This window comes from Lepidochelys kempii, chromosome 6 (assembly GCF_965140265.1).
Source record: "Lepidochelys kempii isolate rLepKem1 chromosome 6, rLepKem1.hap2, whole genome shotgun sequence".
NCBI classification, from domain to species: domain Eukaryota; kingdom Metazoa; phylum Chordata; order Testudines; family Cheloniidae; genus Lepidochelys; species Lepidochelys kempii.
In genome coordinates, this window is record NC_133261.1 from 89,310,839 (window position 1) to 89,338,427 (window position 27,589).

The 27,589-nt window shown below is 39.5% G+C and overlaps 1 protein-coding gene across 4 annotated transcripts in view; it reads left to right on the forward strand.

Annotated features, from left to right (window-relative positions):
- TTC6 (tetratricopeptide repeat domain 6) overlaps positions 1-27,589 on the forward strand; it is a 124,727-nt gene that overhangs the window by 12,617 nt on the left and 84,521 nt on the right. For 3 of the 4 annotated variants that reach the window (XM_073349092.1, XM_073349095.1, XM_073349093.1), the window contains exons 4-8: positions 5,432-5,653; positions 6,799-6,941; positions 11,786-11,995; positions 23,722-23,881; positions 26,824-26,928. In XM_073349092.1, the coding sequence (XP_073205193.1) occupies positions 5,432-5,653; positions 6,799-6,941; positions 11,786-11,995; positions 23,722-23,881; positions 26,824-26,928 (840 nt within the window). The remainder of the gene's footprint in view (positions 1-5,431; positions 5,654-6,798; positions 6,942-11,785; positions 11,996-23,721; positions 23,882-26,823; positions 26,929-27,589) is intronic. The other variant, XM_073349094.1, reaches the window with a different exon arrangement.

The following is a 27,589-nucleotide window of genomic DNA, read 5'->3' on the forward strand; positions in this document are numbered from 1 at the left end:
TCTGGGGCCACTCTACAGAACCCATGAAAGATCAAGTATGGGTTCCAACACAGGTGTTCAACTCCTTACCATGGTGGTCAGACCATGACAAGGTCCGTAAAGGCATGCCGATCTACCTTCCAGATCCTTTAGTCCTCACAACCGGTGCTAGCGCGGAGGACTGGGACGCTTACTTGGAGATCCAAGTAGCCAGGGGCCTCTGGAGGGAAGAGGAAAAGGCTCACAGGATAAACCTCATAGAGCTGAGAGAGGTCAAGCTAGCACTGAAAGGTTCCAGCCACCTTAAAGGGAAACCACATTCTGGCTCAATCAGACAATACAACTAGTGTAGTGTATTTAAACAGTCAAAAGGGAACAAAGAATCTGACACTACACACAGAAGCAATAGAAATAATGAGGTGGGCAGAACAGTTTCTCCTTTTTTTTTTTTTTTCAGAGTGATCCATATCATATGGGATCTGGACCAAAAAGCAGACTGGCTCAGCAGGTGTAGGGTCAACAACTCCGAGTGGTGCCTGAATCAAGTTTTCGATCTCATTGTTCAGATGTTTGGCCTCCCTTCAACTGACCTGTTCACAAAAAGAGGCCAAAATATTTTGCATACAAGGCAGACCCCAGAGCCATGGGAACAGTGCCTTATCACACAGTTGGCCACAGGGCCTATTTTATGTGTTTTACCCTTTCCTCTACTGCAGAAGGTGATCCAGAAAATAAAATGAGCACATGAGAGGTAATACTGATAATTCCCCATTTGCTGAAGAGACCTTGGTTCTCAGACCTGATAGAGCTGACATGAAAGCTCCCACTCCAGGTTTCATGGAGACCGGACCTTCTCTGGCAAGATCCTCTCCTTCATCTGGATCTTAAACAGCTCACCTAATAGCCTGGCTATTGAAAGGGAAGTACTAAAAGGTCTTGGTCTGTCCTCCACTGTTATTAAGATATTGCTTTAATCTACGAGGGTATCAACACTAAAAGCGTACTCTTCTATCTGGTCCAGAGTCGTCAACTGGTGCCAAGAGCACAATGCAAATCCCAGAAATTCAGGAATTCCAACTGTTTTGGACTTTCTACAAGAAGGTATAGACAGATTAGCCCTATACCAGTGCACATCAGCTGTCTGCTCTTACTAGCATACTATTTGCAGGATCCTTGGGCTGCCTGGCAGACAATCCACAGGTAGCCAGATTCTTTTGAGCAGTCAGTTAGTCAGGCCACTCTTCCCAAAATGGGACCTTCCACTAGTTTTGAGGGCCCAGCCAAGCTATCCCTTTCAGTGTTTGACTTCAGTGTTACTTTTTTAAAAAATAATCCATTAAGACTTTCTTCTTAGTAGCTGTCACATTCACGAGGCATGTGTAAGAGCTGGCAGCCTTATCTATACAGGAGCCTTACTATGTGTTCCATGAGGACAAACTGGTGCTCAGAATACTAGAATCCTTTCTTCCTAAAGTAAATTCCTCCTTCCACACTTCTAAAGCAATTGTGCTTCCTTTATGTCCAAAACCACAAGATACAACTGAATAGGCATGGCATACCTTAGATATCAGAAGAGTGTTGAAAAATCCATCTCAGGCATGCAGAATCCATGGGAGGATCAGGTTCCCTATTCATGTCCTTTCATGCGAAATTCCAAGTCCTCCACTGCTAGGTGGATTAGTCTATGTATTGTAGAATCCTTGAAATCAGAGGTTCATGTCTTAGAAGGGATCAAGGCACACTACACGGGATCTTTAGGAGCATCATGGGCAGAAAGAACAGGTGTGTGCACTTCAGAAATTTTCAAAGCAGCCACTTGGTCTACAGCTAACAACTTTATTATTCACATAAAGGTGGACCTTCTGTCTTCTCCAGAGGCCTTCTTTGGCAGGAAGGTGCTGCAGGAAGTAGCCTATAAATAATACAAACTTTTGCATGACCTCATAAAAAGGGGGATACTTTTTTCCTACTAAACTTTTGTCTCATAACCCTTCCTACTTGCTGCTCGCTACTTCTCAGTCATTGAGAATTGTGGGAGAAACTGGGCTTCAGAATGGAAAATTTCTTAATGATAATTTCCTTTCGGCTAGTAGCATCTCCCACAGTTCTATCCACCCTGGATGGCTCAAGAACAAAGGGTTAGATATTAGGTGGAACCATTACCATATGACAGTCTTCCTTGTTCTAATGTATTAGTTATTTACTTATCTCTGGAATATTTGTTGATAATGGTGTTATGCAAGTTTTACAGCATGGGAATAACTCATCTGGCAGCATGTGGGAGCAGAGTGGGTGTGGTCAGACCATATGGCACCAAAATACTGATCCACCTCTGTGAGCTGCAGAGAGAATATTTTAGATGTCAAATGTTCAGAATTGTGGGAGATGCTCCAAGCAGAAAGGAAGTTATCGTTAGAAAATTTCCAGTCTCAGCACAAAATACATCTCAAGCTAAAAAGAGCTATCAATAGATTTTCAGCAACTGAAACAGGTGAAGTTCAACACTATTCTGGAGGGGTAGTAGAATTTCCATAGTTTAGGTTACAGACAGGTACTATAAAAAAAACCTTATTTAAGTCCCCTCTGTAATATTGGTTTAAAAAATTAGTGTGGCTTTACAATTGTTATGTGTATTCTGAAGGCAAAAAAGAATATTTTCCAGTACAGGCCCTAGATTTGTAAAAATTTTTGGTAGGGGTCAGAGAGCAAAGGGGAGTAAAGGACAGAGTCCCTTATATTTGGGTGTCTGGGGGAGGGTGGAGCCTCCCAGGTGGGCATAAAATTGGAAGATAACTTCTGGACCTGCATCCCTGCTCCAGAAGGAGAGATGGCAGCTCAGTAACCTGAGCACAACCCAGGGGGAACCCTTGGCCTGGCTTCCCACTCCATTAGGAGAGGTCATAGAATCGTAGGACTGGAAGGGACTTGAGAGGTCTTCTAGTCCATTCCCCTGCACTCAAGGCAGGAGTTAGTATTATCTAGACCATCCCTGACAGGTTTGTGTCTAATTTGCTCTTTAAAATCTCTAATGACAACCTCCCTAGGCAATTTATTCCAGTGCTTAACCACCCTGACAGTTAGAAAGTTTTTCCTAATGTCCAACCTAAACTGCTTTTGCTGCAATTTAAGACCATTGTTTCTTGTGCTAATCTCAGATGTTAAAGAGAACATTTTTTTTTCTCTCCTCCTTGTAACAACCTTTTAGGTCCTTGAAAACTGTTATCATGTCCCCTCCCAGTCTTCTCTTCTCCAGACTAAACAAACCCATTTTTTTCAATTTTCCCTCAGAGGTCAAGTTTTCTAGACCTTTCATCATATGTGTTGCTCTTCTCTGGACTTTCTCTAATTTGTCCACGTCTTTCCTGAAAAGTGGCACCCAGAACTAGACAAAATAGTCCAGTTGAGGCCTAATCAGTGCAGAATAAAGCGGAAGAATTATTTCTCATGTCTTGCTTACAACACTGCTGCTAATACAGCTCAGAATAATGTGTGCTTTTTTTTTTTGCAACAGTGTTACACTTTTGACTCCTATTTAGCTTGTGGTCCACTATGACCCCTAGATCCCTCTCCAGAGTACTCCTTCTTAGGCAGTCATTTCCCATTTTGTATGTGTACAACTGATTGTTCCTTCCTAAGTGGAAGGATGGTGGCTTGGTAACCTGGGAAGACCCCTGGGGAGTCTCCAGACCTGGCTTCCCGCTCTGGAAGGAGAGATGGAAGCTCAGTCACCTGGGCAGTCTCCAGAGGAACCCAGGAGCATCCCCAGGATTTGGATCCCTACTCAGCAATTACAGGTCAGAAACCCTGACTTCAGTACTGGACAAGCTGGTTGAAACTATAGTAAAGAACAGATTTGTCAGAGACATAGATGAACATAATTTGTTGGGGAAGAGTAAACATGTTTTTTGTAACGGGAAATCATGCCTCGCTAATCTACTAGAATTCTTTGAGGGGGTCAACAAACATATGGACAAGGGGGATCCAGTGGATATAGTGTACTGAGATTTTCAGAAAGCCTTTGACAAAGTCCCTCACCAAAGGCTTTTAAGCAAAATAAGCTGTCATGGGATAAGAGAGAAGGTCCTCTCATGGATCGATAATTGGTTTAAAGATAGGAAGCAAAGGGTAGAAAGGGTAGTTTTCAGAATGGAGAGAAGTAAATAATGGTGCCCCCAGCGTCTGTACTGGGACCAGTACTATTCAACTTATTCATAAATGATCTGGAAAAAGGTGTAAATAGTGAGGTGGCAAAATTTGCAGATGATACAAAACTACTCAAGATAGTTAAGTCCAAAGAAGACTGCCAAGAGCTACAAAGGGAGCTCGCAAAATTGGGTGACTGGGCAACAAAATGGCAGATGAAATTTAATGTTGATAAATGCAAAGTAATGCACATTGGAAAACATAATCCCAACTATACATATACAATGATGGGGTCTAATTTAGCTGTTACCACGCAAGAAAGGGATCTTGGAGTCATTGTGGATAGTTCTCTGAAAACATCCACTCAATGTGCAACGGCAGTTAAAAAGCGAACAGAATATTAGGAATCGTTAAGAAAGGGATAGATAATAAGACAGAAAATATCATATTGCCTCTATATAAATCCATGGTATGCCTACATCTTGAATACTGCGTGCAGATATGGTTGCCCCATCTCAAAATAGATATATTGGAATTGGAATTGGAAAAGGTTCAGAAAAGGGCAACCAAAATGATTAGGGGTATGAAATGGCTTCTGTATGAGGAGAGATTAATTAGACTGGTACTTTTCAGCTTGGAAAAGAGACGATTGGGGTGGATATGATAGAGGTCTATAAAATCATGACTGGTATGGAGAAAGTAAATAAGGAAGTTTTATTTATTTTCCAAACAAAAGAAAGTATTTCTGCACACAACGCACAGTCAACCTTTGGAACTCTTTGCCTGAGGATGGTGTGAAGGCCGAGACTATAACAGGGTTCAAAAAAGAACTAGATAAATTCATGGAGTATAGGTCCATCAACAGCTATTAGCGAGGATGAGCAGGGATGGTGTCCCTAGACTCTGTTTGCCAGAAGCTGGGAATGGGCAACAGCGGATGGATCATTTGATGATTACCTGTTCTGTTCATTCCCTCTGGGGCACCTGGTATTGGCCACTGTCGGAAGACAGGATACTGGGCTAGATGGACCTTTGGTCTGACCAGCTCTTGTGTTCCAATGAGTGAGGGCGGCTCATTAAATGAGCCACCATCTCTACTTCTGGAGCAGTGAGCTCAGTCAGAAGTACCAGACTATGTTCTGGCTCCCCAAAAAAGTGCTGGAACACTGTTACACAGTGTTCTGGCACAACATGAGCTCTGGTATGGGCCTTTTTGTGTTTACATTCTATATTTCAGAAAAGTCATATTAGAAGTATTAACATGTCATGTCTACAAAAAATAAAATTTTAACTGTTTTCCCCTTCTTAGATCAAAGAATCACTTAGTGGAACAACTCCTTTTGAGGCACCAGGAACTTCATCTCCACTTTCAGAGGATATGCCTACTTCTGTAGAAACTGAGGAATATAAATTAAAGTTGTCTTCTTCAGACATTCCATCCTTATATGAACCAGCTTTTCCAGTGCCTAAAATTTCAGAGGATGTAGAGAGAAAACAAGAATCACAGACAACTGTAACATCTCCTTTAGAGGTAACATTTGTATATCTGATTAATTATAGTTTTAGAGGTGGATCGTGTTGTGCATCTCTGGCTATGTCTACACTGCAGCTGGGAGTGTGGGTCCCACATGGGCAGACTGGCATGCGCTAGCTCTGCTTGAGCTATTGTGCTGAAAATAGCAGCATAGCCAGCATAGCTGAGGCAGCTTGGGCCAGACTCCTGAGTACAAACCTGCCTGAACCCCTTGGATGCGTATTCTATGTAATCCCCAGATACTCTGCTATTTGTAGTGCGCTAGCTCAAGCAGAGCTAACATGTTTGTCTACCCAGGTCGGGAAGCACACTTCCAATCTCAGAGTATGACTGCACTACAAACCTAAGTCAACCTATATTAGGTTGACTGTGTAATTATTGTGGTGGTGCATGTCCACACTACTCTCCTGGGGTTGGTGGTGCGTGTCCTCCCAGGAGCGCTTCCACTAACCTAAGAGGGGCAGTGTGGGGAGCTGAGAGCTGGATTTCTCAGCTCTGCTGGCAGCTCCCTGACAGAAGCCTGGCTGCCTCATAGGCTCCTGGGCTCCTGGCAGGCTCCCCCCCCCCACCCCGCAAACTCCCTGTTCGCTGCAGGGAATTGGGGAAACCACCCGGGGTTTCCCACCCCTTCATTTCCAGCCAGGAGTGGGAGGGAAGCTCCCTGGGGTTTCTCTCCTCCCTGTTCCCCACGGTGAAATTGACAAGATAGCTGATGTAAGCTGCGTCGCCCTAACTACACCGACATAAGCCTTACACCTTTCGTGAAGGTGGAGTCAGTGTAGTAGGGCACTTACATTGGTGGGTGGAAGTCTGAAGTGTAGACACTGACATAAGGCAGCTTATGTTAACCTAACCGGCCCTCAGTGTAGACATACTCTCAGAAAGTGCAGCCTGGGAAGGAGCATGGCAAATTTGTGTCTGCCAGATTCTGGATTTCCCCTGGAGCTGATGTAACAAGTGGAGTAAGTTACAGCAGTCACTATGGCTACTCTAATTTATAGCAACCTTAACTGTGTGCTATGGTTTGCTCTGAAGTGTAGAATTGCCAGAGTTCAGAGTACTTCAACATGGATAAAAAAAATCCATATAATATTTAGTTTCTCATAACATTGTTTTTACCCTTCAGTTTTATTGCTTTTTAGGCTATATCCTCAGACATGCTACAGGTGAAAGGAGAAGCAATCATAAAGGCTAAACCATTTGAAGTTCAGCAAAAGTTATTAGAAGAAGATCTCCAGCTACAGCAATCACTGTCTTCGCTGTCCACATGGAATCCAGAGATCAAGTAACTTTTAGAACATTTCATTGTTATGAAGTGAATATTATGGAAATATTTTTGCAGTTATTTTAAATACTTGGAAAAATTAGTATAGTACATGTTTAGAGTAGGCATAGGGCCATTTAGAAATCCTAAATCTGAACACCCAGAACCTTGGGGAAGTTCAGATTCAAACTTTGTAGCTCAGAATCAACTGTAGTTTGAATTTTCTGTTTATCTCCTTAAAATAGTTTTCAGTTACAACTTTTTAAACCTGTAGAGCCAAATTCAGCCCAGGCATTGACTCAGCAGGAGTTGGAGGCACTTATGCTGTGGTAGAACTTGGTCCATACAATCCCAAGCATAATCTAATTAAAATATTTAAAAACAAACAGTGGAAAATACTACAAATGTAATGTAAACAATTCCGGATTTAAGCCATCTTCTTTACTTATGTACTAAGAATTCGTTGACTTGTATTTGTATTATAGTCAGTGCTTATTATTTCAGATTCAGCAGTAGAGGCGGGTGAAATTTTTTGGATGAAATTTATTTTAGATAAATGTAGATTCAGATTGACTGAAACTTTCTTGCATTCATGTCATATTTACCATATTAAACACAAATTCAGAAAAAGTCTAAATATTTTGTTTCGATATTTTTGAAATAAAACACATCTTCATATTTTGGTTGGAAATTATTTTTCATTTCAGATTTTACCTGCATTTTAATTATTTTAAAAAGGAAAAAAAAACCCACAACCCTCAAGCAAAATGAAATGATTTATTTTGGGTCGAATGAAACATTTCACTCAACTCAACACTAAATTTTTTAGACGTTTTTGGTTCACCAAAAAGTTTGTGTTTTGAGTTGACTCAAAACAAAAAATTTTGTTTGTTTTTTGTTTTGGTTCAGCTAACCAAAAAATCAGATATTCGCACAGCTCTATTCAGCAGTTTTTAGTTGAAGCTGTAATTTGAGGACAGCTCCTATTTATTCTGCTGTTGTCATAGGTGGCATATGTCGTTCTGTAGCATGTGTGCAGATATAGAAAGAAGTACAGTTTATGCACTAATTTGTCTGATCCTGTTCACTTCATGACAAGTGAGATTCTCTGATTTTACAGTCTTCCCTGTCAATTAGATCTTTATGGCCAGGTTTGTTTTGGTGTACCTTAAGTTGCACCTCCACTTCACTCTTTATTGAGGTGAAAAAAAAAAAAAGCTTTAATTATTAGCTTTTGTTGGGCTTAGGGCCCTGAAAGGTTTGCTGGACACAGAAGAGAGCCTTTTTATGGCAGGCCTAAAGTTTGTAAATGGATATTACTTTCAATTAAGTAGCCGAGACTAGACTCATGGGGAAAGAATGCCTAAGTTTATGAAACAGTCAAATTGGCATTTAAGTGACCCTCTGCATGCCATTGCTTATCTACATGGCTTAAAGATCATTTGGTTAGCAAGATTATATATTAAAACAAATAGTGACTGCAGACAATGAGTATTTTACCTTCAATAAATAGTTATTGTCAGATTATCAATGGTTCAGAAACTGCATGATTTTCTAAAAAAAACTTTATTTAGCGCATTAGATGAAGGTAATGTAGGCCACACACACAGTATTGTTTTTTCATGTCCTCTTTTTCAAAGAATGATAAATAGCCAGTCATCTTAAGGGAGACTGTGTGCTGTAAAAACACACCTTTACCTGCAACATGCCCCAAATATTTTAGTTTTTATTGCTTATACTTCCAGCTTGTCCATCCAGTGAAATGATAAACTTCTGTACTAGAAGAGTAAGAACATGACCCAATTAAATGTATACTTTGCCTGTTTTTATCTATTTTAAATAAGTAAACAAGAATTTCTGATCAATGTTCTGGGACAAATTTTCAGTTATTTCACTTTTCTTTATTTACAGAAATCACTGAAACTATTATATTTTAAAGAAAATTTAAGAAACTCTTTGCCCATAGAAGTCTTATCTCTCTCAGTTATTTTTTTAATTTGCAGGTGAATTGTACTGTGGGGAAAATGTAGTTTTAGTGCACGGATTTAAATAAGCCAGGCTATTGCATACATTTATGGAGTATATTCAGTATTTCCCCCTTGTAGAAATACTGTGTGAAATCTTTCTTCTCTTCTCTAAAATAAACCAATATGTAAGCTTCTCGTTAAAATATTGGTCTGCAATTTCACTCTCCTGAATCTAAGCTGACTCTGCTTTCAATCCTACTATACTGCAAAACTTATGAACTCTTGTCCTGAAAATGTCCCCTCCACTGCTTGGGTTTCCAGGGGGTATCCTTTAATCCAGACTAGCCCATTCATCTCATGTGTGCCATGCCTGTGAATCCCCTTCTTTCATGGATACTCCTTTCTTTTTTATCCTTTTAAATTTTATCCCAAAGGCTTGATCCTGTACTCTTTATGCAGGAAAAGTTCCCACTGAGTTCAGTGAGCTTTTGCTTGGGTTGTAGGATCTGGTGAAATTTTGCATTGTTGCATTTTGCATTGTTGAGGGAACTAATGCCTTGTCTACACCACAAAAGTTGCACTTGTTTAACTAAAATCAGTTTTTAAATTATTTTAGTTAAACTGGTCCAAACACTTTTGGGGGTGTTGGCTGAAAACTATTTATATTTGTTTAACTTGTGCCTGTACATTTACTGACACATGCTAAATCAATATGAACCAGATTTAAAATGACGAAAGAGTGTTCATGCAGGGTTTTGCATTAATTTAACTAAATAATTTAAAAAAACACTTCTTTAGTTAAACCTAACTTTTTTGCACAGAATAGACATAGTTTGTTTCCCCCCCAAAGTGGTTTCTCTTTCATATAACAATTAATTAAAACATATTGAAGTATATTCCCAAATAAAAATTAAAATGTAGTTTAAGGTTTTTCAGATATTGACGAACTAAGTGGGTATTGCAGTTTTCTTTAAAATCCATTGATGTCACTGCTGGACTGTATAATAACAACAATTTTCTGATTCTTGAGTTGTATTATTTTCTTCTGAGTGGTGTTATATGTTGTGCATATCCTCTTGCCTTCATTTTCTATGGCTGCTTTATCTTTCCTCTTTGCTTTCATTCTTTTTGTAATATTATTACAACATAAATATAAAATATTATTTTAGAACATGACAAACATGGCTCTGTGTTACACTAACCTCTGTATTTTTCTGATTTAATTGTAGTAGTTAGTGCTGCTTTCCCCCTTCATAAAATAAAAAAACGTTACACTCTAGCTTGTGGAGTTAGGCACAGCCCTGAGCAAGAGGGTGATGTGTAAGCTTCATGACTCCAGGGGTAACCCTGCGAGGTATCAAGAAAGTTACTCAGTGTAACTTTAACTTTGAATTTCCAGCATTCTCACACAGATGTTCCCCTTAAGTAATTGATAAACTGGAATTAAGTTTGTAAATACTTCATAATTTTGTTTCCCTATTAATTTTCTTAGATCTTAAAATGAAAACAAAAAACAAAATATGTAAGAACAATTCAGTGAAAGGACCTTTGGTAGAATTTGTAACCTGCACAGGGATGGACTCTGCTTCTTCCTAAAAATCCACCCTCTCTAAAATCCACCCTTTCTCTCACTCGCACACACTCTCCGACCAAATGACTCTTCTCCATTAACCCCTTCATGGCTCTAAGCTACCTATTTTCTTTCTTCATGGTGAAGGCTTTGTTGCGTCTGGTGGATGATTGGGTGCATGTAACGTGGATATGTGGGAATCACTTGAACCATCACTTGGACCCTCTTTACTTCCTAGACCATCCTCATTCGCTCCAGGTGGTTTCCTGCCTGCTACCCGCACACCCCCCCCCCCCCGCATCATAGCTGTCTGCATCCTGGACATTTATTAACTCTGTGGAGCCCATAAAATGGGCGGAAATGCCTTTTAGGTCCTGATACATTGCCGGTTAAGTTAGTAGAAAGAGTCTCATTGACTTCAAGGGGTTTTGGATCAGGATCTTAAATGGTGGAAGTAAATTTTAACTTTCCAAAGTTAATCAATGGCATCAGGTCTTACAAAGCCAAGAGATGAAAACAAATGTGTAGAGTATGGGCCAGACTGTTTTGGAATTATGAACTGAAAGAAGTTAGGAAAATGTTCAAGTGAAGATAGCACCTCATTAACATAATTAAGTCCAAAACTTTATAAACATTATTTCCAAGGAACTCTGTCAAAAGATTTAGGGTTCACCTGCACTGCAGCTGGGAGTGTGCTTCCCAGGTAGACAGATACTCCGCTCAAGGTAGTGCATGAAAAATAGCAGTGTGGCTGGGAGTAGCATGGGTAGCAGCTCGGGCTAGCTGCCTGAGGACAAACCCACCTGGACTCCTTGGTTACATACTAGGGTGGCTAGCCCAAGTTGCTGCTCATGCTACTTCCAGCTACACTGCTATTTTTAGTACTCTAGCTCCAGCAGACCTAGCATGTGTTTGTCTACCCATCCTGGGGAGCACACTCCCAGCTGCAGTGTAGACACACCCGTAGTCTTACTCATGAGTTCGTGTAAATGTTTCAGCATATTTACATATGTGTACAATTTAGGGGTCTTATCCTAAGTACTTACACAAGTGAAACTCTCAATGAAGCTCATAAAAGTTGTGCTTGAATCAGGAGAGTAAGACTTTGTCCTATGTAATTAATTTCTACTTTAAAACTACTGTCAGGGATTTTAGCATCTTCTTTTCTTTTCTGTTAATTGTACAATAATTTCTACTAATTATATGTATTAAAACTTCAAATACAGTCTGTGTGATTCTAATGCAGTAGTAGAGTAATCTGTGTATGTGAAATCTAGATGTCAGAAGACAGTGAAAATGCTAAATAGTTGATTTTTTTTGTCCCCCAGAGGTCAACATTATCCAGTTATTCATCACCTGTGTACTGCTTCTCCTAGTTTTGCACTGCCTGCTGATCTACAGCTGGCTTCAAGAGTATGTCATACTTTCAGCAGAAAAGGGCATTATCTTTTATTTACAGCAAAGGATCTGGACCACCAGGAGGAAGCATCACTCTGCTCAGAAAATATTACTTTTGAAGAGCAAATTGAAAGAAATAGGTATGAACCTATAATCTGTTTTCAGTTTTAGTTTTGTAATTATAATTTAGTTTAGATGAATATTAGTTAAAGAATAACTTTTCTGAAGGCTTCGTTATTTTAATATTTTATTATTAAAGAAATGTTCTGGACACAAAATGTCGTAATAGATTCTGTATTAGGCTGGCACTACAGACATATTTTAATATTCTTGTTTATATTAATCTTTAAACCACAAACACCTAGAATTCATATTGCTCAAAACATTAAAGATATTGTTTTGCATTTGACTTATTAAAACAAATACATTTTTAGTCAGGTTTTCAGTGAATATTGTGCAGATTTGACCTCAGTCTTGAAAATGCTTATGCTCATGCTTAAGTTTACAAACTTTAGCAGTCCCATTATTGTCAATAGGGCTACTTAAGGGAGTCATGTTATGCATGCCTATATGAATTTGGACTTTAAAGCTCAGTCCCGCAAACCATTACTCACAGAAGACCTTACTCACACAAGTCCTGATTCTGGAAGCACTTACATTTCTGTCTACCTTTTAAGCATCTGAGTAGTTCCATTGATTCCAATGGAAAATTCATGTACATAAAGTTAAGCACAGCTTGTGAGTCAACAGGATTACTTTTATGAATAAGGGCTACTCGTGGAAGAAAGCGTTGCAGGATTTTAACCTTTAATTTGTGAGTAATTTATTTAAAATGAAGAGACTGTTATGTAAAATATTTTTAAAAAATCCAGGTTAACTATGATAGTACAACATACCAAACAACAGGATGATCTGTCAACAGGTAATTTGTTTTACAAGGAACAATGATGAAACGTTAACAGTACTCTGCTTTGTTGTCCGCCTACTCATGTTTTATAGTGTTGTTACATCACTAATTTATGTCTTTCCAGTGTCATTCAGATTAGTTCCTAAATCTCTTTCTGATTTTCATACAGGTTTTTGCAGTTCCTTTCTCTTAATTGAAAAAAAGTTAAATATAAATAAGAATTAACTTTCACCTTCATTGTGTAGTGATTATTTTAGTTACATTTTTGCTGTATTTATTTGTGACTTACTGTGTTCTGTTGTTGATCGGGGGATTTAGGATTGGATACCTAATACTTTCAGATATTCCTTCACAATTTTCAGACTGGTTGTTCGCTTCTTATGGGCTGTTTATATCTCCAGATCCAGTCATACTTACAAAGATATAAAATCATTTCTGATAAGTTTTCAAATGACTCAAACATTTGTTAGAATGGTAAATAATGACGACAGGTCAGTTCTACACAGCAGTCTGGATTGCTTGCTAAAATGGGCTCACTTGAACAACATGCATTTTTAAAAATACAGGCACATGTAAGGTTATACTTCTAGGAATAAAGAATATAGGTCATGCTTGCAGGATGGGGTACTATATTTTGGAAAGCAATAACTCTGAAAGGGACTTAATAGTCATGGTAGATAATCAGCTGGAGATGAACTCCAAAGGAATACACTGGCAAAGACAGCAAACATTATCCTTGGATGTATATGCAAGGTGATATTGCATAGATGTAGGGAGGTGATATTACAACTGTGTATGGAATTAGTGAGACTATTACTGCAATACTGCAGTCCATTCTGGTGTCCACACTTTTTAAAAAGGATGTTGACAAATTGGCTCAGAAAAGAACTATAAGAATGATTCCAGGTCTGGAAAACCTCTTGCCTTATAGTGAGAAATTAATGAAGCTCAGTCTATTCTGTTTATCCGAGAGAGAGTTAAGAGGTGGCCTGATCAAGGTCTATAAGCATCTGCATGGGGAGAAGGTTTCGAAAGAGAGCCTTTAATTTAGCAAACAAAGGAATGTGAGATTCTCAGTCACTTGAAGTGTTTAAATCAAGACTGAATATCTCTGAAATATAGGCTAGAGCTCAACCAGAAATTATAGACTTGATGCAAGAATCGTTTGGTAAAATTTTATGGCCTGTATTATGCCAGAGGCTCAGACCCGATGATCATAATGAACTCTTATAGCCTTAAAATCTGTGAGTCTGTGAAAACTCTTGTGTAAAGATTTCACTTGAGCTATCAAGATGACTTAGTAGTTTTCCTTGAGTATTTTTGTCAGGCTACTGTGTTAGGCCCTTTCTTTCATTTTGATCTGTGCAGACTTCTTTTCCTCCCAGTAGACTAATACTGCTCCTTTTGATTTGAGTATTCACCAGAGGTGAAGTTCTCTTAGAACCTCAGTGAGTAAAATTAGCAAAATAGAGAAGATTTTGTGTTTGTCTTCCCAGATGTGGATCTACCCCAATGAATGTGTTCATCCAATTCCATATCTAATCAATCATTTCCATAAAGTAGATAAAAAATTCCTAACAGTGTGAAATATCTGACTCTGTTTTTGAATGATGACAGCTAGGATTTATGAGGCTGTCAGTTACCTGGAGGTATGCCACCTGGTGAAACTTTGTGAAGTAAATGGTGAAGGAGGAAAAACCTTCTGTAAAGTAAGCTCTCTAACACATGACAGGTGAAACTTTCCAAGCCTCTAAAGTTTTTTTGACCCCTAAGAGTCATGGCTAGGAAGGCATGTCATGCCCCTTACTGTTGGCTGCATAACACCCATAAACTAAACTCTTTCCTTGGAACCATTCAGTCAATTCCTTTTAGACCATAATTAGAAGGCCATTTTACAATTATTGGCTTAATTACCACATGGAGCCAGAGGCAGATTAAGGGTTTGTGGGGCCTTGGGCCAGAGCAAGTGGGGGCCCCTGAAGTCCCCCCTCTGTCTGAAGTCCCCCCTCCCCTGCCTGGCACGCCTGCCGGGGAAGTGGGGTCAAAGCGCTGGGGCAGCACCACCTGCCCAGCGCCCCTGCCAGGGAAGGGGTCAGGGCGCGGGGGCTTGCCCTGCCCTGCCTGCCCGGGGCTTCTGCTGGGGAGCAGGGTTGGGGTGCAGGGGCTTCCCGCACCCTGACACCGCTCCCCGGCACGAGCACCGGGCAGGTGGAGCGGAGCGCAGCGCAGGGCTGCCCATTTTCCGGGGGTCCCCCAATTGGCTGTGGCCCCTGGGCATGGGCCCCATTGGTCCAGTGGCTAATTCACCACTGCATGGAGCATTGGCCTTCTCACCAGTGCTGCTGGTACCTTGTGTACTGAAGAGCTCATTTCTCCTAGATCTTCCATCACTACCCAAATTGGAGCAGAGTGGTGACCAGGGAGATGGTGATTGCTGCTTGTACTCTATTGGGCTGATGTTCTAATCTGTTGCCAAATATGATTCTGCTGCAAAGAAGCAGGAGGATAGGGATAACAACTCTGACAGAGGGTTTGACTTTCCCCCAGTTTTTTAAAAAGCTGGCTATGTTGGCTGACCCAGTTAGCAGTGGGCCAGGGATCTACAAGGGTTGTAGCCAAGTGATAACTGAGCCATGCAGTGGGAATGCTGTGACTTTGCAAAGTATGTTGGACCAGCTAGTGAAGCATTTATGGCTGTCATCTTGTACTGTCTCCAAGGATCTTCCCTGAGGATGCTGCCAGCTATGGGTCCTTCCTTCTGCATGAAAGGATAGTGGTTGAAATGGCCATGGTCTAAGGAAAGGCCAGCCAACTATGTGGTACTACACCTCAGAACTCTGAGCTTGAGTCATAGGATTGATTTGGAGTAAGGGGTTTACCACACCATAGCTGCATCCCTTCCTGTTGTGGTCTGTCTTGCCTTCCTAACTAAAAGGCAGGTTAATGTCCCTCAGAACAGAGAGCCTAAAAAGCTAGTTTATGAAGTTGTAGATCTGGCCTGACGCCAGGCATTGGCACTCCTTGATGGGGGTGATACAGTACAGAAAATTATTGATTCAGGCTGATGCCAGCAGGTGCACTTGGTTGCAAACTTCTGCATTCCACTGGGAGGTTCAGAAAAATCTCAAAAGCCTATTTTAGTTCATAGAGAACTACTTTGGGTAAGAGGTGAAGACCTCTGTACAGAAGGCAAAGGAGTTGAAAATGCTTTACCTAGAAAGGCTTTCACATCAGTAGTTGGTTTCAGAAGACTCACTATCCCAGTGAACGTGGCATGCAGCTTCAAAAGCAGAAACAAGAATTTCCTAAGCCATTAGCTATAATACTTCTTCCACCCCTTCATTTTCTTTTTAAGTGACTTCTGGAAAGATCCCAACAGTTTAAGATTTGCGAGTCAGAGAATGTTAAGTAAAAATATTTATCAATATATGATGCTTTTGTATCTTAGATGCAAGAATCTAGAACAACTTTTGATGATTTTAATATTTTCAATAGTTGACTAATTTTCTAGATTTCTTGCTACTCAATTTGTGTTATGGCCTCAGTTTTTCACTTTTTTATTTACTAGGCGTAGAAATTACCATTATATTGTATGTTTATGTTTTATCTATATGTCATTGACATTGATGGAACAACTTGCATGCTCAAGTATTTAAGCATATGCCTGACCTTGCTGAATTAAGTATAGAAAACTGAATCCTCTGGAGCACTGCCATCTTGTGGCACCACCTACTGCTTTGAAATTGCCTGGTTTTAAATCTTTTAAATCTACATGCCATGTGAACCTACAACCTTATAGGTACAATTTGTCCTAACACCAGATAAGGCTTCTTTCAGAATATAATTGCACACACTGAACTACTGAGACATGACTAGCTCCTGCATTTGACAAATTCTACAGATACAATGAATCAAATTAGAGCAAACTCGTTTTTCTGTGCAACGGATAGTCAAAATCAAATTATACTGATGTCTGCAGTTATAACAACAATAGTTTAGTTCTCTTCATTTGTTGGTGCTAGTTTTAAGTACTTAGATTGACGCTTGTTTGTTGTAACAAAGACCAAGGAAATCTGCAGCGGTCTATTATAGAATTTATAGACGAATGGATCAAGAAAGCTATATCTTCAAGTTTGCCTAAGCTAGTAATGCTTATTTCATTCTTCTGTTTATCTTATACACCAATATGTTCAATTTAAACATTAAAAGAGGTATTTTGTCGCCCCATTTCCAGCAAAAATATCCTACAAGATATTGTAAAAAATGTCATATAGTATTGTATTTTATAAAACTCCTTTCAGCAGGAATTCCTGTACTTCTCTGGGAGTGCAGATTATACTTTTTTTGCCAGCAGATAGAAACACAATACTGTTACATCAGTATTACTACTTCCTAGCACTTTCCCTCAGTGTGTTTTTGTCTCCAGAAGGTCAACAGTCTGTAAGGCATTTCAGGTTACATCAGCTTTTTATTGTTTGACATAGACTTCTTAATCTGAAAACTACTTTGATCAAAAGTGCAGTATAAATAGTGAATAATTGTTTTTGTTGCTCATTTCAATTACTTCTGAACTCGGGTGTTAAGTGTGTTTTACTCAAGGGTGTTTTATATCTTTTATCATTTTAATTTATATTCATTCTATACAAACTCTCAATGGGAGTCAGAACCTGCAAAGTCTTAGAAATAAAGAGGAAACTTTAACAGGTAAAAGGCCAGACACTTGCCAAAAAGCTAGTTTTTCCCGCCATCAAGTTAAGTAACAGATCTTTCGTTAAGACTTCTATTTGAAGAAAGAGAAATCTCAGATATATGTCAGAGACTGTTCAAGATCATATTACTTTCAGGTCCAAGGCCTTTCTCTCTGAGGCCCTAAGTAAGAATTACAGGTTCTTTTGTTCCAAAGTTACCTTTTTTGGACTCCTTTCAAAAATTAATCACACTTCAAATTAGAAGGCACTTTGTTTTAAACTGATGCTCAGGTATGCTAAAGCCCCTTTACACTGCTCTGGTAGTGTAAAGAGGTGTTAAAATGAGAGTAAATTATATATCGTGTAAATGAGAATCAGGCCAACTATATTGTATGTGTGTGTCAGTTAGATTACAAAGAAATGTGAGATGAAATAATAGAAACTTAATTGTATGAATTAAAAGAGAAACGTATTGTCGTAGCCACATTGACACCATGATAGAGCGACAATGTGGGTGAGGTAATATCTTTTATTGGACCAACTGCTGTTGGTCAGAGGCAAGCTTTCAAGCTACACACAGCTCTTCTTCAGGTCTGGGAAAGGTACTCAGAGTGGCACAGCTAAATACAAGGTGGAACAGATTGTTTAGCATAAGTAGTTAACACAAATATTACCTCATTCACCTTGTCTCTACAAAGAGAAATGCCATTATTAGTTTAGCCCAGTGGTTTTTGATCTGTGGTCCGTGGACCCCTCTGGGTTCACGTGAAAGGTTGTCGTTACTATAGAACAATGGTTTTCAACCTGTGGTCCGTGGACCCCTGGGGATTTGCAGACTATGCCTAAGATTTCCAAAGGGTTCCACACCTCCATGTGAATTTTTTTAGGGGTCCCCAAATGAAATAAGGTTGAAAACCACTGGTTTAGTCTTTTCAAAAACCAAAACTATATAAAGCCAGCAGATGTCACTCTGAGCATGTACTAATGAGGTTAGAATGCTCAAAAGTCAAACATAATATATATTTTTGTGTATACATAGGTATTTAGCAATAAGTTCTCTTTCCTATGTGTGTATATATACTACCTTTCATCATTTCCATTTAGTTATATATTTTTGTGATTGTATTATTTTCATAAAGACCAATTATAACCAAAACGTTGAGTATTCAGTGTGTTATGAAATCATGACAAAAATATAAATTAAAAGAAAAATATAAATATAATCCTTACTTTCTATTAAGTTAATATATTTAAAAATATGATGCAGAAATTCTCTATCGGTATAAATTCTCTATCATTTATCAAGCTGAATGCCTTTTAAAAATAGCTACTTAGCTGATAAATATTAATCAAACCTGGAAGAATGAAAATAGTAGTGGTTTTTGGGTAACCCTGTCATCCCCACTCCAAATCTGTTATTGACGAGGTACCAGGCACAAAGTGAATAGAGGTAGAGAATGGCAAAAATGCTTATTCAACGTGACAGTTTTATATACATTATGTAAGAAGTGGTTAGTAAGTTTTAATCTGAAACATCTAGACACATGGCTTTTTACTTCTTATCTTACATACTTGAGAATGTTACTTTCTAAAGTGAGATGTTCCATTTGTGTGGCATTTGCAGTAGGTGATTTTATAAAAAAACAAAAAACCCTCCCAAAATCAGAATCCAAATGACAGGATAATCACTTAGGGTATAATCCAAAACCCACTGAGGACAACGGAAACTCTCCCATTGACTTTACTGCACTTTGAACTTAAATATGTTCCTACTGTAAAGTATGTCAGTAACTCCATTGACTTCAGTGGGACTACTCTTTATGTTTAAAGTTATGCATGCACTAGTTAGGCCTCAATGCTGCAAACACATGCTTAAATTTAATCCTGTTAAAATAAATGGGGCTACTCACATGCTTAAAGTTAAGCATATTCATAGGTGTTTGCAGGCTCAGGGCTGTAGGTCCAACATGCATGGGAAACACTAGTGTGGCCCTCTTGTGTCTTCACATAATGTACATCATGGGTTTGATCTCACAAGCTTTCCTGAAATCACTTCTTTGAGTGTTTGCACGTGTCCATTCCATTGTGGGTGTGGGCGTGGACGTGCACAGTTGTTTGAACATTTTCCCTCGATGGTACCCACTGGGGCGGCTCAAATGCCCCCATCACCATATACCACTGCATGCTGGTATGAGAGCATGGAGCTGTCCCCAACTCCCTCAGTTCCTTCTTACTGCCAGTGATGGTTGTCGGAGTAATCTCAGACTTGTTGTAGTTAGCTTCCTTCACTCCTTTGTATATATACTCTCTGTTATTGTTAGGAAGTAGTTAGTTGGTTAAGTTTGTTAGTCTTAGTGATAGATTTTAGTCGTAGGTGTTTTTGGACTAGTTTTCGTCTTTCAATACTGGGATCAGTACCGAAATGATGCCGAATTTACCAGGTTTTCAATCCTGCCACACTTGCACTAAATCTGTGCTGGTCAGTGGCCCACACCCAGCCTGTTTGAAATGTTTGGGAGAATCCCACAAAAGTCACATTTGTAAGGGATTTAAGCTCCGCTCAAGGAGAGTTGGAGTGGTGAGGCTTAAATGTTGCTCTTAAAGGCAGCATTTTGCCCCCCATCGGACTCGTCTCATGCAGAGAGAACCCCAAGTACATCAGCCTCAGTATGGAGCACACAGGAGGTGTCTGCAACTCCTCGGTCCCATTCGCTGGTACTGAAGAAAAGGCTTACATCCTCCTCAGGCTTGGTACCTCACTTGGGGATGTTGATGCCGAAGCCTAGTAGAGTTAGAGACTTTAAGCGATAATAAGGGTAGAGTCTCTCACTGGAGCACTCTTCAGCTAAGAAGAAGGGATCGCCACCTCCAGAGCTGTGCCAGGTCCTTTGAAGGCATCCCCTGAAAGATCTCTGCAGCAGAGCCATCAGTCATTGCTGCTCCCAACCACCCCAGAGGCATAAGCAGTCACAAGGGACCTATTTAGCCTCTTGGTACTGGTATCCGCGGAGGTGTAAGAAGGTTTAAAATCAGTACTGATGCCTGTGTGACCTTCCTCTCCATGTCAGGAACTCACAGTATTGTTACCTCCAAACTTCCACAAAGGCTGTTGCAGTCTAAGGGCAAGCCTCCAATGATATCATCAGTACCACATCCATCCTCTCCAAGCTTGGGCTACCTATCCAAAGTCCCAACTGGTTCTGCACCCCCAATGTCAGATGTTTCAGATTCTTCCTCTTCGTACTCAGAGGTGCATTCCTCTGTGTCCCATCCAAGACAGAGGGCATACACTCCATCAGACCTTGGGTCACGCAACAGTCACAGCACTGGTCTCCTCCTCCTACGGAGTAATGGCCCAGTCAAGGTGCAGTTCCAGGCCCATATCAGTGGTCGTTCTGGACACTGTGGGGTGTCCCTGCTCCTGCTAGGACCTCCCCGCAACCATCTCATCTTTTGTCATTGAGATTGCTCTGGGGGCATCGGCACCAAGAGTATCGTTCTCCAGTACTGAGCACTGAGGTCACAAGTGTGGCTTCCTCATCACAAGTCATGGAGCAGCTACCACCTTGGAATCCTGTGCTGTCCTTTTCCTCACTGCCAGACAAAACTGTTGAGGTGCTTTGACTGAAAGCATAGGCTCTCGCCATGGCACACAGATGCTTCAGCCTCCTGGGTCGCATGTCAAGGTGTACCTATGTGGGTTAACACACAGGCTGCATCTCAGAAAGCTGCATGCATGGCTAGCGTCAGGGAAAGCCCCAAGTAATCATCATTTGGATAAATGGTTCATGTACCAGTGTCAATTTTGTTGTCTCTGGATTGGTGGATGGACCCTCTGAAAGTCTGTGTGGAGGTCCCTTTTATCCCTCTGCTACGAGCCCACACTTTAGTCACAGATGCATCAGCTCTGGGTTGCAGGGCCCACATGGGGTCCCTGCAGACGCGGGGTCCCTGCAGATGCAAGGTCTCTGGTTGTCTTGGGATCTGATTGCTCATATAAGTGTCAGGGAGTTAAGAGCTTTGCGACTAGCCTGCTCAGCTTTCTTCTGACATATAGATGGAAAGAATTTGTTAATTCTAACAGACAACTCTGTGATTATGATTTACGTAAACAGACAGGGAGGAGCGCAGTTGACCCAGGAGGCAATGCCGGGAGGCAATTTGCTTCTGGGACTCTTGTATAACCAATTCAGTTAATCTCAGGGCTGCTTACCTTCCAGGGAAGCAGAATACATTAATAGATTGATTGAGCAGGACTTCTCTGATCACCATGAGTGGTCTTTATGCCCTGATATCGCCAGATCCATCTTCCAGCTCTGGGGGACTAGTAACATGGACCTGTTCACAGCAAAGTCTAACAGAAAATACCATTGGTTTTGTTCCGGGGAGGTATCAGACCAGGCTAGTTGACATGTGTTTTCTGTTATCCTAGAAGGACCCCCTCCTGTATGCCTTCCTTCTGATTCCCTTGCTGTCCAGAGTTTTGTTCAAAGTCAAACAAGACCATGCTCATCTCATCCTTATAGCACCAGTGTGACCTCGACAATACTGGTTCTTGACCCTACTGACCTTGTCAGTCAAGCCCCTGTCTCTCCCATTGGATCTAGATGTGATTTTGCAGGACCGCGGCTGCCTGCTCCATCCTAGCCTAGAAGCCCTCCAACTGACAGAATGGATGCTTCATTGCTAATGCATTGTTAACACAGCTTTGGAGAATCCTGTTCTAAGGATGTCCCTGAAGTGCTTCTGAATAGCAGAAAACCCTCAACTAGGGGCATGTACCGTAGTAAATGGAAGTGCTTCTCCATTTCATCCTATCAGAAAGGCATATCCCCAGAGCATGCACCCCTGAATCTTGTACTGGACTGTCTTCTATACCTAAAGCATCAGAGTTTGGAGATTAGCTCTGTAAGAGTACATCTGGCAGCTATCTCAGCCTTCCACATTTTGGTGGATAATAAATCCCCTTTCTTCAACCCATTGTTACCAAATTCCTAAAGAGTTTGATCAGATTGTACCCACATGCCGAAGATCCTATCCCTCCTTGGAATCTGAACTTGGTTCTAGCAAAGTTAATGGGACTGCGATTTGAACCCCTTGAAACTTGCTCTCTATGAAGGTAGCATTTTTACTTGCCATTATCTCAGCCAGAAGGGTGGGCAAGTTGAGAGCTCTAGTGTCAGAGCTTCCCTATCCAGTTTTCCATAGGATAAAATTTGTCTCTGCCCTCACCCAAAATTTGTCATCAAGTTAGTCTTTAATTTTCATGCTAACCAGGCAGTCTTTTTGCCTACATTCTTCCCGATACCCCATGTGCATAGAGATGAGGAAAGACTTCATTTGTTCGATGTGAGAAGGGCTTAAGCTTTTTATCTGAAGAGTACTACGTTCTTTAGAATCTCCACGCAGCTGTTCATTATGGTTATGGACAGGGTTAAGTTTTCACTTAGAGAATCTCATCCTGGATCTCTGTGCATTTGTTTATGCTACCAGTTGCTGGAGTATTGATGCATTCTATTAAAGCATAGGCAACTCCAGTGGCTTTCTTGACACAAGTGCTGATCATAGCTATTTGTAAATCAGAAACTTGGTAATCAGTTTACACTTTTGCTTCTCATTATGCCATTTCCCATCAGTCCAGGGACAATACCATTTTTTGATAGGTGGTCCTTCAATCACTATTCAGGTAGACTCCGAGTTCACCTCTATGTTTGTCTGCTTGTGAGTCACCTACAGTGGAATGAACATGTGCAAGGACTCAAAGAAATAAAAACTGTTACCTACCTTTCTGTAACTGTTGTTCCTCGACATGTTTTGCACATGTCCATTCCACGACTTGCCCTCCTTCCCCTCTCTATCAAAATCACCTAGTACGAAGGAACTGAGGGGAGTTAGGGGGAGCTCCGTTCTCTTATACCAGCATGCAATAGTGTATGCAACAGAGGGAGTTCAAGCCGCCCCAACAGATACCACTGAGGAAAAAAGTTCTCCGACAACTGTGCATACAGTGCACACGCACCTACAGTAGAATGGACACATGCAACACATCTTGAAGAACACCAGTTACCCAAAGGCAGGTAACCATTTTATTCCTGACATCTCCCCTTCTAAGGAAAGAACTTGAGTAATTTTATTTATTTATTCCTTCACCTTTGGTTTAGTCACAAGGGAAACTAATTTAAAATTTGAATTAAGTAACATTACATTATTTTTCTTAATATTTCAAGTAACTGATATTTGAGTAGTTTATTCATGTTTTATTCCACTTTAGAATTTGTTATGATGGAGTTCCTGTTTCAGAACTATATCAGGATAATCAGAAAGATGGAATTAATGTTTTGCCTCCACATACATCAAAAAGTCTAACAGAATGGCAAAAAATAGCTGCCTATTATGTTGAAAAGCCACGACTGGAACTGTTAGGAGAGAAAGTAAGAACTAATTTTGATAAAAATGTACACTGTTTGTGCGGTTTTACAAATAATTACACAGAGCCTGAAAACAAATTCCTAAATCATTTTGTTAGTGTGTGTCATTCAGGAATTCAATGACACACACTAATGACACATTTTATGTGTCATTTATATGTTGTAATATGCAGTCTTTTATATGCTGTAATAAATCACCCTCATCCCCAGTTCTTTATATGAAATATTATTACATGGGGACATAGGAATTTCCCTACTCGATCAGACGTGGTCCCAGCATTCTGTTGCAGTCAGTGGCTAGTACCAGATGCTTCATAGGAAGGAGCAAGAATCCTTGGAACAGCTGGTTCCTAAAGAGGCTTCCTCTTAACCCCCAATAATTAGAGGTTGGCTTGTGCTCTGAAGTGTGAGGGCTTATATCCCATCCAACACTTAATTCAAAAAATATAATATCCTAACATAACTCTGGATATTATTGTTATCCATACATTTTTCTAAACTTTTTTTTTAATCCTCCTAAGCTGTTGGCCTCAATTATATCATGAGGCAATGAATTCCACATGCTGTGTGTGCATTTTGCTAAAAAGTATTTCTAAAATCTGTTTTAAATTTGGCAACTTATTATTTAAAGGGAAACTGCACTGGTTTTGGTTGCATTGAACAACAAATATTTAAGATGGTAAGAAATATTTGAGGCCATAGATAAACCAAAATGTTTGTTTTAAAGTAGGGCTGTCAAGCGATTAAAAAATTGATCTCGTTTAATCGCATGATTAATTGCACTGTTAATAATAGAATTCCATTTATTTAAATTTTTGGATGTTTTCTACATTTTCAAACATATTGATTTCAGTTACAACACAGAATACAAAGTGTACAGTGCTCACTTTATATTTATTTGTGATTACAAATATTTGCACTGTAAAAAACAAAAGAAATAGTATATTTAATTTGCCTAATACAAGTACTCTAGTGCAATATCTTTATCGTGAAAGTTGAACTTACAAATGTAGAATTATATAGAAAAAAAACTGCATTCAAAAATAAAACAATGTAAAACTTTAGAGCCTACAAATCTACCCAGTCCTGCTTCAGCCAATCGCTGAAATTTGGTTACATTTGCAGGAGATAATGCTGCCCGCTTCTTGTTTACAATATCACCTGAAAGTGAGAACAGGCGTTCGCAGGGCACTGTTGTAACCGGCGTTGCAAGATACTTATGTGCCAGATGCACTAAAGATTCATATGTCCCTTCATGGTTCAACCACCATGCTAGAGGATGTGTGCCCATGCTGATGACTGGTTCTGCTCGATAACGAAAGCAGAGCGGACCAAAGCATATTCATTTTCATCATCTGAGTCAGATGCCACCAGCAGAAGGTTGATTTTCTTTTTTGGTGGTTCGGATTCTGTAGTTTCCACATCAGAATGTTGCTCTTTTAAGACTTCTGAAAGCATGCTCCACACCTCATCCCTCTCAGATTTTGAAGGCACTTCAGATTCTTAAACCTTGAGTGGAGTGCTGTAGCTATTTCTAGAAATTTCACATTGATACCTTCTTTGGTTTTGTCAAATTTGCTGTGAAAGTGTTCTTAAAACGAACATGTGCTGGGTCATCCTCTGAGAATGCTATAACATGAAATATATGGCAGAATGTGGGTAAAACAGAACAGGAGACATACAATTCTCCCTCAAGGAGTTCAGTCACAAATTTAATTAATGCGCTATTTTTTTAATGAGCATCATCAGCATGGAAGCATGTCTTCCAGAATGGTGGTTGAAACATGAAGGAGCAGATGAACGTTTAGCATATCTGGCATGTAAATACCTTGCAACGCTGGCTACAGAAGTGTAATGCAAACGCCTGTTCTCGCTTTCACGTAACTTAAATAAGAAGCAGGCAGCAGCATCTCCCGTAAATGTAAACAAACTTGCTTGTCTTAGCGACTGACTGAACAAGAAGTAGAACTGAGTGGATGTATAGGCGCTAAAGTTTTACACTGTTTTGGTTTTGAGTGCAGTTATGTAACAAAAAAATCTACATTTGTAAGTTACACTTTCACAATAGAGATTGCACTTCAGTACTTGTATGAGGTGAATTGAAAAATACTATTTCTTTTGTTTATCATTTTTACAGTGCAAATATTTGTAATAAAAATAATATAAAGTGAGCACTGTACACGTTGTATTCTGTGCTGTAATAGAAATCAATATATTTGAAAATGTAGAAAAACATCCAAAAATATTTAATACATTTCAGTTGGTATTGTTTAACAGTGCAATTAATTGCGATTAATTTTTTTAATCACAATTAATTTTTTTGAGTTAATTGCGTGAGTTAACTGCGATTAATCGACAGCCCTACTTTAAAGTTTTATAAAGCTAAGTTTTTAAGTAGAGTGATCATGTCTGAGCCAAATGCTGGAACCTGCCATCTTCTGAAAAGCTATATCATTTGTAACAATGGCAGTGTGTGAGACATGAGAATCTGCTAGTCGGTTTCTTATCTGCTTTAGTATTGATTTAGCAATAAGAAGGAAAACTTCTAATATTTACAACTGAAAATGTTTGTTTTAAGTATTAGGGTTTCTTTTAATTGTTAAATTATTAGTAAAACAAGTTAGAAACTTGTAGTTCCTTCTTGTTGCTAGTGCCAAAAATGACCTCACTTTTCTGCATGATAGCCAATGCCAGCATTAGGTTGAGAAATGCCAATTAACAATTAATTAAAAATTTTAGAGAGCTACACTGAATAGTTTATTTTGGCGTAGAAGTGTGTTTCATCTCTTGAAATTTCATTATTCTGGTTGCAGCTTTCCTCAAAAGCATATTAAGTGAACTTTGGCATTTTTTCACCAAACAGTTATATTCAGATAATAATAATATAAAGACATTTAATGTTTAGCTTGGTTTTAGTAGCTAACTGTAGTTTGTTGGTTTTGAAGGTTTCTGTTTATCCAGGAACTCTAAAAATGTTTTGGGCTCCAGCTCCACCAAAATTTTCTGCTCCACTATCTTTCATGAAGGAAACCTTATTTCCTACGTATGAGGTAAATATTTTAAATGTTTTCTGTGTATTGTTACCTTTTGAAGATGTATACCACTCTAATTGTAGTTATTTATACTACTATTTGTATTAGAGTTTCTGTATTAATATCTATAGATGATACTATGTATGATCTGTTGTTATAGTATGTATTGCATAATTTGCTGTGGTTTTAAGTTCAGTTTCTGAAATAATAGAATTTCCAGTAGTAATTATTCTATATGTTATAGTGGCCACCTTTGATATGGTATAGTGTTTATTTTAATTACATTGTAATATATATGACCTTTACCACTTAATGCTTTTATATGCTAGTACGTTGTTTTTAAATGTGTGTTTTTTCTTTTAATAAAACTTATAAAGCTACTTTACATGAAGTCGCTTGTACAGAATCCTATCACTGGTTCCTATTAAAATGTGATAACCCCTCCTCCCCGCTCCCCAGCATTTTAGACAGAGAAAACAATTTTAGAAAATGTCAGTGTTTTTTTTAAATTTTGTAATGTTGTTGTACAATAAAATCTTCGTAATGCAAACATGTTTGACAGCCGACATGCCATCCAAGCTAATGGGCATATCTAATGCCTGGTGTTGGCACTCAAAGTCATTACTCTGCACCTTTGCTGGGACCAGTGGCTATAGAGAAGCCAGCAATCCATATACAA